Raw genomic sequence first — 13,884 nt, 5'->3', positions numbered from 1 at the left:
AGTGTTTACGACGAATGCATAAACAGTTCTGACACCGGTGGAGTGGAGAGTATTTAGCGGCTCTACAAACACGAAGTGGCGGAGACGTACCGAAAACATTCAGGTTGGAGATATTGTTCTAGTCAGACATGAAAACCTCCCCCCAACACATTGGCGATTGGGCTGCATAGCAGAGATCCATCCGGGCAGTGCAGAAACTGCTTACTCTTACAACCCAATGATTTCGAATCATTGGCTTCGACCGGGCAGGATGTTTAAGATTTATTTTCAATTTTTGGATTTCATATCATACATAGCAAAGTTTTTTCTATTTCCTATCATTCATCAGTTATTTGCTTTAACTATTGTACTATTCCTGTAAGAGTTTCTTCTTCTTCGATCGCCGCAATAAACAGACGTGTTTTTACCTTTGGTCCTGCGTTTTGTTATACATAGAGAAAAAAGAAATACTTTAAATGTAAAGAAAATACAGTGTGTTTGGAATATAAGGAGGTAAGTTTACCCCAAACTTCATGAAAAAAAAATGTTTGAGGTTATGTAAAAAGAGTCTATAAACAAAAGTTATTGATCTTTTCATTATCTACAATATAGTCGTACAACTATAGGACTTGTAGCTTTGACAGAAATCGTGATAAACCATTTTTAACACTTCTAAATTCAACCACGCCCCTCCCCTTCCTCTTCCCAATCTCCCGTAAATTATATTTCCTTAAATTTTCTTTTATTTAATCTTTTGACTCCGATGGGTTTTATCCTACTATGATTTTTTTTGTTTTAAAAAATTATCTACCCTGGTCTACTTGTCTGAAATTAAATTTAAGCAATATTCCGGTTCGCTTTTCGAGGCAGATTAGACCCTTACTGTTAAAGTCTTGTAGATCAAAGATTGAACTAAACGAACCATTCCGCTGCAAATATCAAGATTTTAATTCCCATTCCTGCACATTTGATTTATCTGACTCACTTTTAAAAGTTAAAAAAACTATATTGCTTTCTCGTAAAAAATCGTAACAATTTATTATAATCACTATATAGGGTATATATAGAACAAAAAAAGGTCTGCCTAAGATTGCATTAACTTTAACTTTTCTTAAGTATACTTTAGAAGAAAATTTCAAACCAATATTAATAATATAAAACTCAGACACTGACCGCATATTTGACATAAGGTTGGTGAGAATAACGAAAATTATTATATCATATTTAGTATATGGTAGCCGAAGAAATACTTAGACCAATTTCACATATTTTCAGCATTAAACTATACCATATCTATGGTATAATGTTAGATATACTATAGTTTAATACTCAGTCAATTTTGCTAAGATATCTTACATATTGACTTATATATTCGGTATAAGCCGTTACATTGGGAGTGGGTGGGGTTATCATCCGATTTCCATTTTTTCACACTGTCGTAAGAAGTGTCGAATATATTTGTCCTATGCTAAGTTGTGTGATAAATCTTGAACAGTTTGGGAGATCGACTCGTCTTGCTGATTTTTTATAAAGGGTGATCCCTTTCGTAGTTCCCCACTTTCTTAAAGAAAAAAGAAACAGAAAATTCGAATTTAATGGTCCTGAATCGAAACGGGATTGTCCACATATACTTTACATATCCCCACAGGAAAAAGTCTAGCGGTCTGTTATCACACGATCTTGGTGGCCAATCGATCGGCTCACCGCAGTATTCTCTTAATAAATCCATTGATTGATGCGGTGTGGAAAGTGTTGAAACCAAATGCTGCCGAGATCATGAGCGTCAATTTTAATCATGAAATAGTCAGTTATCATGGCGCGATAACGGTCCCCATTGACGGTTACGTTCTTATCGGCATCATTTTTGAAGAAATATGGACCGATGATTCCACCAGCTCTCACACTACACCAAACTGTTGTTTTTTCTGGATGAAATGGGAGTTCTTGAATCTCTTTAGGTTGCTCTTCATCTAAAATGCGACAATTTTGCTTGTTTACATACCTATTGATCCAGAAATGGGTCGCATCGTTGAACAAAATTTGGTTCGAAAACGTCGAATCTTCTGGGATTTTCTTCGAACTTTTCAAGAGCCTATAGAGCGAAGCGATGTCGCTTGAGAAGGTATTTTGTACGCTTTCAATTTAGGATCTCGATGTAAAATACGTCAGGCCGAGTTGCTGCGAACGGCGCCGAATGGACTCTCCACGGTCTTCGTGTACACTCTTAGCTACGGCCGCTATATTTTATTCACTGCGTGCTGAATATTCGGTCGAATATTATCCAATAATGAGTGCTAGGTCTCAAGATGGGTGATGGTGTTGCGAAGAGTACGCTCAGTAGGCCGATTATGTTGACCATAAGTTGAGCAAAGCGCGCGAAACACATTCTGTACAGAACGTGAATTTTCGTTAAAGTTGAACAATTGTAAACGTTGTTCAGGTGCAAGTCTTTCCATAATGGAATGCCAAACAATACTGAACAAAAATAATATGACAGCTTGACCCGACTCACGTATGGTCTATCAAAAACAGGCTATTGTATGGATCACCCGATATATATATACATATATTAAACTCTATATCTATCTCGATTAGTTTTAAGTTATACATACAATTGTTAGGTAAATAAAAATATTATACTCTATAGCAACATGAGTATAAAAAAGTATAAGGATATACTTTTAACTTGTGAGTATATTTGTGATCATACCAACGTCTTGATAACGATATATGTAAGTAGCTTTCCACATATCCTTGAAAAAATTTAAGCTATGTATATATCAGACACTAAATTCTGCGAATTGCATCATTAAAGAGTGCCAGTATGGCTTGAACGTCCATTGTTTTGCATCTAAGGCCAATCACAGTTTGTTGCCTATACTTTATCACTATTTAAACAACAGGCAACTTTTCAATTCACTGTTTTTAATTTAATGCAAATAAATATGCTGAATACTCTATTTACAGGTTTAAATGGATATATCGAGCATAGTTTATATTTCTCTCGAGGCTTTTTTATCTGGCGTACAATGGATCTGCACTGTCGTAGGTTTCAGGTACCTGGTTTACCTTTCTTTATTTTTCATTAACTGAATGGAGGATTCATGTTACGATTAGTTAAGGTTTCTTATGTTTTTTTGTTTGACTCCAATTTAAAAGTATGCTACTGTTTATATATTTGGGTATTTCATATACTACTACTCGATTCTTGTTAAAATTTTATTCACTTGGTTTTTCCAAGTTAAGAATACTTTATTTAAATCCCGCTATCGAATTGTGTTAGTGTATTTTTAGCGGAAATGTTTATCCCTTCGCCGATAGTACGTGCTTGAAGTTTTTTGTATTACAGTCTATATATTTATCTAGATAATGGAAGTACATTCCACCTTCTAGGCCAACTAAAACGCTGTTAGCTGGGTAACGAAACAATGTACTTTTGTGAATTTTTGCCAATTATAAATTCTGATCACCCTAGGCGAGTGACTGATGCTAATAATTAAAGTGCAAGGCACCGTATACATAAATAAAAAGCCATCGTACTCCAGGTGTCATAAATAAAATGTTTAGTTATATAATAATTTATAATATTGATTAAAATTACTAAAGTGATCTAGAAACTGTTAATATCAGCTTACGTCGTATTTAGCATGATGACAATTTTTGGTTCACCCTGTATTTAAAATACTTCTCACCTATATTATATATTATAATTAATATTTATTTTTTTGGTATTTATTTAAATTTCCATATGAAATACCAAAACCATATTTTGATATACATACATACATAGATCCTAGAAATACTACATTGGTTTAACAAGTTCAAAGAATACATTAAAATCTAGTATTTCAATTGTTTTTATATCGGATTTGCAGGATATGCATAATACTCCAAGATCTCTCCAACACTCGTAACAATACCCCATTTGACATTTGGCGTGTTTGCAAATAATAAAATTGTTATCTGTAAATAAATATTATTTATACATTTATAAAGATTATTTCTTTGAAGTCATAAAACTGAAAAATTAGATTTTTTGACGCTAGTAAGCAATGCGGTCTTCCATAACTTTTATAATCGAAACATACTCTTACAGTATAAAATTTTTTTTTTCTGATTAAAATTGAACATTTTATCAACTTTTATTAAGCTATTGAGTTAGCTGTTATGTTAATCGAAAAAATAATATACTTTAATTGATTTCACATAATTTCTAGACTTTTCTAGTCATTTTAAAAATTACTATCATTTTACGATGCGCTCAAAAAATTTGTTATTAAATATCACACAAAAATTAAAATCCGTACGGACGAAATGTATAAATACCGATTCCAAAAAGCCCCAATTATAAACTCATCGAATCATAATAATATTCTACAATTTTTAGGAGAAACACTTCGAATTTCATAAGATTCGGGAGGGCTTTAGTTTAGCATCCCCCGATTTCAGGGTTAAGAGGGGTATGGTTGGATAGAGGAGATTCTCCAGATCACGAATATATATAATTATTGCCGCCGGAAACTTATAGTTTTCGAGATATTTGCATTTTAAGTTGAAAATTTCACAAATTTCATTTTACAATTTCTCGATTTATGGTTATACTTTCTTTTATATTATGCACTTGTTATACACTAACTTTTCACTTCAGTGTTTCTACATATTTATTTTATATTAAATATTTAAGTATTTGCTTTAAATAAGCATTTAATTTTTACACAATTTTCGTAATATGAACAATAACAAATGGGTTCCATGTTGTCAGATAATAAGTGTTGCCATATCTATATATAAATATATATTTTGAAAGCGAATTAAAATGAACAATAAAAGAGGATTATACCCCAAATACATGAACTATTATTTTGTTTATTCCCTTCTATTGATAAATTATGGTATTGGATTGGCCAGGGTTATTTTTTTAAAGCGCGGCCGAAGGCCGCCAGTGCGGAAAGAAGTTTAACGCGATTAAATTATGAACACCCCGGTGTTGGACCGACAGGGATTATTTTTTGAATCGCGGCCGAAGGCCGCCAGTGCAGAAAGAAGTTTGACGCGATTGAATTATGAACACCCCGGTGTTGGACCGACCCGGGTTATTTTTTTGAAGCGCGGCCGAAGGCCGCCAGTGCAAATAAAAAATCTTTACAAAAAAAAGCAATGTTAAAGAGAATATATCACTCTCTATAAACTTCAATTTTTATTAAGATAATTATAATAACAGAGAAAAGATTTTGAAAATTTGATATATGAATACATATGGCGTAAAAATATAGTAAATCAGCATCATGATCCATTTGTGAAATTATCAGATGCAATAAAACATACGTTTAAGCCATAAAACCTTTTTCTTTTATTAAAATGGAAAATTAAGTTCATAATATTTTGTAGAGGGTGATTGGGTTTTTTATTTATTTTCATTGCTTTCATCCGTTTGGATATGGCAACACTTATTATCTGACAACATGGAACCCATTTGTTATTGTTCATATTACGAAAATTGTGTAAAAATTAAATGCTTATTTAAAGCAAATACTTAAATATTTAATATAAAATAAATATGTAGAAACATTGTAGTGAAGTGTTACTGTGTAATAAGTGCATAATATAAAAGAAAAGATAACCATAAATCGAGAAATTGTAAAATGAAATTTGTGAATATTTCAACTTAAAATGCAAATATCTCGAAAACTATAAGTTTCCGGCTGCAATAATTATATATATTCGAGATCTTGAGAGTCTCCTCTAACCAACCATACCCCTCTTAACCCTGAAATCGTGGGATGCTAAACTAAAGTTTTCCCTAAGATTCTTCTGGTTATTCTTCTTTACAAGAAAAATGTAAACAAATAATGTCTGAGATGTGCAATATTTCTAAAATAAACTATTTTTTTTTGTCGCAATTTGCAAGGTTCACAGTAGGGATAGGAAAGTCGACTCTGACTTTGGTCAAGAATCGATCTTTAACATAAAATAATCGACTTTTTAGAATCGAGTTTGAATGCTTCAAGTCAATTAAAATCGATTCTCACTCGATGACTTCGCTGTCAACTTTTCTGTCAACAGTTATAACATTCGATGGTAGCTTATCGTTAAACTAACTTCTTTCTGATTAGACAAAAATAAACATCATCGCTGGTATCCTTGGTAACCGTTTTAAATAAGCATAGTATAACATAACTGACGGAAATATAATTGTTTAATTTTTAAGAGGCATAAAATTCCAATTCGACTCTAAAATCGAAAGTCGACTTTTCGCGCGCTGTTACCATCCCTAGTTCACAGGTAGGGAAATATTTTTGGGCGTTGGCAAATCTTACATTAAACTAGTAAAGGAAAGCTAAATTGGGGTAAACCCAAACATTTATACTCTGGTAATATAAATGTGGTTTTAAATGAAAACCACACTTTAGGATTTATATTTAGTAAACACAATTAGTTTATTCACTTATTTTGTTTAATTAGGTTATACAAAATTTATTTCACCAAGTTTATTATTCAAAGTATATCAGTCAAATGCGGGCGCATTATATCACATGCGTGTAAAATTCAACGAGTATCTCATTGTTATCCGTCGCTGTCGTTGTCCTCTGTCCTTTCGTCAAGTCTTTTCGTTAAGTCGATGCGAGTGTGTAGCGTTGCATACGTGCTTATGATATATGTCAGGTCAGGGTTGCATACGAGCAGGAGCATGTGGGATTAATTCAGTCTTCCTGACTTATTCGTTCGGCTCGACCGAAGGTTTCCATCTCTTCTTGAACTCGACGATAGTGGTCGTGCGCCTGGGACCCTCGCCGAGCTTCTCGACCTCGTATCTATCGTGATCGAAATCTTATTGGGATCAAAATATTTAAGCCTTAACCTAAGTCCGCTGAAATACTAAGTCCCTGTTGTTGTCGGAGTGTTGTTAATAAAATTTTGTGCCCTAGTTACGTGCCTATACCAATTCCCAGATTCTTTCCATCTTTGATATCATCGGTACTACGATTTGGTGCATTCACTATACTTTCCCAATGTTCCGAGTAACACCTGTAGCTATTACGAGATGTTCCATACCTTCAATCACATAATAATCTTTAAAGATATTTCCTGTGAACGCAGCACCCCTCTCAGTTATAATTCTCCATTGGTTACCGAAACTAGCCTCTATAGTTTTCGAGACAATCAACGATTGCCTCGGCACCAGAGTCTTTTACCGGGTACAACCACACAAACTACGAAAAAGCATCTACCCTAACAGGAACATATTTCTTCGTCTGGTCCATGGGACCGCCATGATCTAATGGAAGAGTGCTTAGTCGCCGATCTTCCTTAACTGTGTCTTATTCACAGAGAAGTGACTCATCAATCATTTCATCCTCCATCAGCGACAGAATCACTATCAGCTCTCTTACTGGATCCTTATGCAGTAGTCCATACTTCAAATAAAAATTATCGTATTCAGTTGTTTCCAAGGCTTTACACTCTGTTCAAATACATTCGTCTTGCTGCTGAGCCTGCCTTAGCCTATGCACCAAGGAATCTTCTAGCATAAGACACACTATTCCACTTATCGTATTAACGTGACTCATCTTCGAGCGATAAAGGTGTTCTATTTCATAGTTAAAGTCTTGCGATAGTATGGCCGACCCGGGATACTCTTAGCGCAATATCCTTATTTTTTATAGTCATTGCGAACGTGTTGCAATCAGTAACAATTTTGAAGTGAGCCCCGAAGGATATACAGTTTTTGCAGTGATGCCTGCTGTTTGTTTCCAAACACAAAGGCTACATCCTTACGCAATAGGTCTGACAGTAGTTTGGCGGCTATTGCATACCCTTCTATGAAACGGCGAAAATAAGAAGTAAGCCCCAAGAATCTTTGCACCGTTTTTATATACATAGGCGTCGGAAAATTTTTTACTGCCTGAGTCTTCGCTTTTGTCGCAGTCGTCTTCAGGAACTGACATTTCTCCCACTTTATCCTGAGGATCATAAGTTCGTCCATGTAAGTTACCACAACACCATCCCTCACTAAATGCGAAAATGTACCGAGTGAATAATGCTTGGGAATTGAAAATACCGAAGGGGACCTAAATGAACTCCTATTGACCTTCTTGGGCCACGAATGACGTATATTTTCGCCAACTTCGCTCTATCGGCATCGTAATTCTAACGTTTTGAATACTTTTGTGCCTTGTAATCTTTCGATAAGGTCATCCAGGAGCGGCATTAGAAAATTATCTCTCATGATTTTTCTTTCAACCGTCGGTAGTAACAACACAAACGTTTGGTATAATCGGCGATGCACACTCGGAAACGCCAGGCTAGATTATGCCTTGGTCCATCCATATGTTTATTGACAATGCACCTTTTGGAGTAGGATATACGTCTTGACCCTTGAAATGACGGAGTATCATCAGTCAAACAAACTTTCATGGAAACTGAGGAATTGTGCTGCTTACTAATCCAGTAACTACATCAATGGCTTCTAATTCTTTTTCTTGCTCTCCTTGGAGATGCGATAAATCTACCTGCAAAGTTTTCTCTGACATTACTTCTTCGGCCATACACAAGTCTTTAAACTCATTAAGAACGCCTATTTTACCCTCACTTTCCTCTCCTTTGGGGTTTGGGACTTTCATTTCCTTAGTTTTTGCTTTAAATTCCACCTCTCCTTCTGTTATGACCAGCTTTCATACATTGTTCCCGATTATTGCTTCGTTAATAAAGTTACGCTCACGCACAACATGGAAGGTGATATCCAATTCGATTTCATCTACTCTAACTTTAATTACGAAACCACCAATACAAGTAGTTGTAAGGATACTATTTCCAATTCCACGAAGATGGTTTATATCGTTATAAAGGTACAATTCGACTTCATCTACTCTAACTTTAATTAATAAATCACCAATAGTTGTAAGGATACTATTTCCTATTCCATGAAGATGATTTATATCGTTAGACCAGAGAACAGCGAACATTTGTAAAATTTCGATTGGGGATTTCACCTCACACGCAGGGGAAACAAATAACATTTCTCGCTTTTATAACAGCAGTGAATCTGTACACATACCTTCTCTTATCAGAGAATGTTAATAAATAGAGAATTCGCAAATGTTCGCTGTGCTAAAATGTAAACTATTAAAAGGGAACATCGAAAATGCGCAAATTCGAATGTTCAATTACAACACATATTCCAACGCTAACAAATTTATTCATAAGGAACGCGCGTATGCTACAAAACGAAGTGCGATCGTTTATAACTCTGCACTGCGCTATTTTTTCTGTGCTCCTGGTCAACCAAATTTGGTTTTCATATTGAATTCCTACCGCAAATGCGCAAAAATTAAGCTTAAATAAAAATGAATTAAATTAGAATGGCTTCAGTAAAATTAAAGAATGAGCAAAATTTTAATTTTACAATTTGTATCACTGTAAATTCTTCCATCCCCCTCGCATTTGTATGTTGCCCACAAGCTGCTTCCTTACAACATTTGCTAAAAATCAGAAATTGAAGAATTTGTCTTATGTTCCCTTCAAAAAGGAGAATTGGCAACATGGTCTATAAGCGATTTGAAATATTATTTTAATTTATTTAATATTATGCATTATATATGACATATATCATAAAATTTATATAAAATTGCCATTCATATGAAATCTTTAACTACTTCTATATATTCTAAGCACACTGCATATATTACCTTTATATGTTTACTTATTATCATTATTTCAGAGATTTTCGATTTAGCTCATTTTATCGAAATACGACGCTACGAAAATGCACACCAATCGGTAGTCGTAGTATTTCAAAAGTCAATTTTCAATAGCAAAGCACTGCAAAAACGACAAACGCGACAACATAGCCGACTGACATTGTCGCAAAATGGTCTATTGAAACAAATTTTGTCAACTCGGGGCTGTTTGTCTTCAAAGTTGTCATTTGGTTTTTTTCAACGTTTTGTCCGAACTCTATTTTTTGCTTCGCATCGTCTCAGCGCGAACTCGCCGTTACTTCCATGGCGTGCCATTATGGTCAGAGGCGTTTCAACGGAGGATTTTTATCATATTATATTGCTTAATTTGTATAGAAAAATACCGATATCTTAGGGCTTAGTTACGCAATATTATAATATTTTCGTAAAAATATAAATACTGATATATATTTTGTGGCAGTGCACCCCTGATCCCTCATTGCTTGCCATTGTTCAACTTGCTTCTCGCAAAAAGCAAAAAGTGTAGACAAATGTCATTGTTTGTGCGGGGCAAGAAAAGCAAGCATCAGCGTACGTGTACTTGCAAATGTAAATCAGCATGCGCATAACTCATTTAAGAACATTCGTTGTATCTATTTATAGCCTTTTCCGTTTCGATCATTGCGTGGTGTATTTCAAAAGCGTCGAAGTTGTATTTTTAGATGTTCCTTCCTGTGAAAAACTCAATTTAGTACTTTTTAACATTTGCGCCTTCTCTATTTATTAACATTCTCTGATAATATGTATGCCAAACTGGAAATATTGATATGCCATTTGAAGTATATTCCCTTTTATTGAACTATTATTTATTATTTTTTTAAAATTATTTTATCCTAATTCATTTTTACTTTATTGTGAGTTATTAGTAATAATTTAAAAATATTTTGATATATATCTTTAAATAATTCATGTACTTGACACCATTATGGAGTCACAAAAGTACAGAATTGTGTTTTGCCGTCGGCATTTTCATGTTATGTGTACATGTAAAGAAATATGAAAGAAAAATATTTGTTAATTTGTCTAAAATCACATATGTACATATGTACATATGTACATTGCACGGTCAACCAATGACTGAAGCTCACGTTTTTTGCTTTCATGTCAAAGAGTCAATCTGCCGAAGGACTGACGCGACGACAAAGCTTCACCACATTGTGTTGTTGATAGAAAATCCGAGATGTGCCGAAAAATAAACGAACGCTTGCCGATTGTTATCGCTTTTCTTGCCACTCTAACAGATTTGCCTACAAATCATTGTAAATATGTACATATGTTTAAAAAGCAGAAAAATATTTTAGAATTGTAAAATATTTTAAATCGACAAAAGCTTTGTTGCCACTTTTGTCACTTTTTCCTGTGTTTTGTGGGCTTGCAAGGTTGTCACTTTTCCCTTCTAGAGGGAACATCAGAAAGTTGTTCAATTTATGATTTCTAGCTTTTGCCATCGTCGCGAAAAGACGCTTGTAGGCAAACGCATGCTCGGGGAGATGTGTAAGGCGTTTGCTTTTATGAATGAAACGACCTAGCTTATTGCATGTGCGCCAGCGTTCATGAATGAAAATGTTGTTGTGTGATTTACTACAAATTTAGGGTTTATCAATTGGCTGCCATACTGATTTCTGACGCTGCTCATGCTTTTTGAGACAATTGTTGTTTTTGTATAACAATGTTTTTTTTTTTATATTTTCTGACTTGTCACTTACATTTATACGCTTATATGTATGTAGATTTGTGTATGCATTACTTATTTTGCAAGGTCATACGCAAATTTGTACCTATATACTTACATATAGAACAGTGCGCGCACATGTATTTATTGATCAGTGATAATATCAAAAATTCTATTCCTCCATGTGTACATACCAGAGAATGATAATGAACTCCATATTGATGTACATATCTACATACATAAACTATTAATTTGGTTACAATTGAAATTAGAAAATTATTATAATATTAGTAAAATATATTTTTGTTTGCATAATCTTTCGCATTTTATTATGCCGCATTTGTGCAAAAAAAATCATATTTTATCAATTTTTCATCATAAAAATCGTTTATATGACAAAAAGTAATCACGCATATGTGAAGTGGCATTTGTATTTTTTGTTTAAAGTATTTAATTTTTCTCTTTATATTGGTAGATACGTATTTTGTCAGAGAACGTTGTTCTAAATTATCATTTCCGTTCATACAGACCGTACCGTAGAATATCCGCGAAAATTGGAATTTTAGAAACGTGTGATCTGGGTGTGAGAGAGCAATCTCTTGCAACGCAGTGTGGTAATTATAAAAGTAACTTGAATATATTTGAAATATTCCTAAAATAGTCACAGTTGAATACATTTATTTATAAATAGGTAAACCATTTTTAATCATTTTGAGCCTTACATTATGGAAAATTATAACTAAAAAACTAAGTGTGTGAAAAATTGTGTATACAAATAGAACAATGGTAACATTGGTGAAGTGAAAACAAGAGAGATCAACTGAATTCTGCGTTGCAACTACGGGCATAACTTTTGACAAACTGGTTAAAGCATTAGCCCCTCCACTGAAACATTCTCCGTAATTGCCAAATTGATGTTTTGCACAATTTTCTCTTTCTTATTCTCAGTAAGCTCACTCTTTCGTCAAAGTTTCCTTATTCTTGCAAATTTTTATGCCAACTGCCACTTCGATTTCTTGTAAGATTAAGCTTCTATGAAAAGTTATTTCTGCACATTTGGACAGGTTTTTTTTTTCACATACGCTTACATCTTGGTTGAGCCCCCATTTGTAGTTTATTAAATACATATATGTATGCAGTTTATTAAAATCATTACAATTAGTTATTGTAACATTTAATGCAGTTTATTCAATTCATTAAGGTTTTCTTAAGCAATTGTTATTACTAAAATTCCACTCTGTTTAAATTTACACTGTGTTATATTTTACACTTAACTTAATTAGCGTTTGATGCCGCTGTCTCATTGTATAAATCTACAAGTTACCAATTCTAAGATTTTTACTAATACACACGCAAAAATGTCCCACTTGGTACGGGTTGCCTCGAAAATTCTACTACTAAATCACACTTGGTACGGGTTGTCTTCTTATATGCTGCTACTAAAGTCTCACTTGGTATGGGTTGCCAACCAATATTCTGCTACTAAAACGTCCAAATGACACAAATCTGCTATAGTGTGCTGTCTTGTTATGTTTTAAAATTTATAACTTTAAGAATGTTTTATTACATATTCAAATATTTTTTGGTTGTTTAGTGTGAGTAGTGGTTGTCAGAGGTAGTGAGAAAAAGCAATAAATATATAATAATCTATTGTTTCGAAAATATTCTTGAAAGTTTTCATTAATATTCTCCATTACAAATACATGTTCACAAATTCCTTTCCTTTTATTTACATCGCTGTGTCAAATAAATGCAGATTCGATCAAGTAATCACGGCTGTTTCACACATATAGGAAAACAGCTGATTCTTTGGTTACTTGTAGGCTTATACAATGCGCTGTCTTCAACTGCCTCGACTCAACTGATCATCTTTCGCTTTTTTTTTAAAAGTTCGTCCATATTTTAAATCTGTGTCCTCGTTAAGTTTGGTAAGAGAAGTAATAACAAGGCACAGCCCCTACGTGTGGACCTTTTACCCACGGTTTCCACTCCCACATACATGGAGTAAAATCAACCAGATGTTCGAAAACTCTGTGATTAGTTATATGGGGGCTAAGGCAATTTTTCATCCGATTTTACTCATTTCAGGCACAGGAATGCAACATTATAAGAAAAATAAATTAACTTAATTTTATTAGAATAACTCATATATTATCTGATATATAAAGTAAACCGGAAGTTCGATAATATTTCGATAAAGTATATGGGGGCTACAGAAAGTATTGACCCGATTCCATTCTTTTATTCCATACTTGCAAACTATTGTATTATCAGGAAGATACTCTTTCCGAATTGCAATAATATATCTCACAGATTGACCTTTATTTCCGGGGAAAAGTTAGCATCAGGCACTGAGGCCCTATTCTATTACTGGGGACTTGATCAGTTAGTGGTCCGATTTTGCCAATTTTTAGACTCTAACTGGTATACCTCAATGTCACTATTTTTGCAAATTTTTGTTCCGATATACCTATATTCTTTGGTGCTTGATTTGTG

The 13,884-nt window shown here is 33.9% G+C and overlaps 1 protein-coding gene across 5 annotated transcripts in view; it reads right to left on the bottom strand.

Moving 5' to 3' along the window:
- Positions 1 to 311: 311 nt before the first annotated feature.
- Positions 312 to 13,884, bottom strand: part of snky (ubiquitin protein ligase sneaky) — a 154,857-nt gene continuing 141,284 nt past the window's right edge. For 4 of the 5 annotated variants that reach the window (XM_070113131.1, XM_070113132.1, XM_070113133.1 and 1 more), the window contains one exon: positions 3,696 to 3,942. In XM_070113131.1, coding sequence (XP_069969232.1) covers positions 3,782 to 3,942 — 161 coding nt within the window. In that variant the 3' untranslated portion in view covers positions 3,696 to 3,781. Of the gene's footprint in view, positions 416 to 3,695; positions 3,943 to 13,884 lie in introns of those variants that run through there. The other variant, XM_070113130.1, reaches the window with a different exon arrangement.

This window comes from Bactrocera oleae, chromosome 2 (genome assembly GCF_042242935.1).
Source record: "Bactrocera oleae isolate idBacOlea1 chromosome 2, idBacOlea1, whole genome shotgun sequence".
NCBI lineage: Eukaryota > Metazoa > Arthropoda > Insecta > Diptera > Tephritidae > Bactrocera > Bactrocera oleae.
Note: the sequence above shows the minus strand (reverse complement) of the source record. Positions and strands in the feature narration are given on the sequence as shown.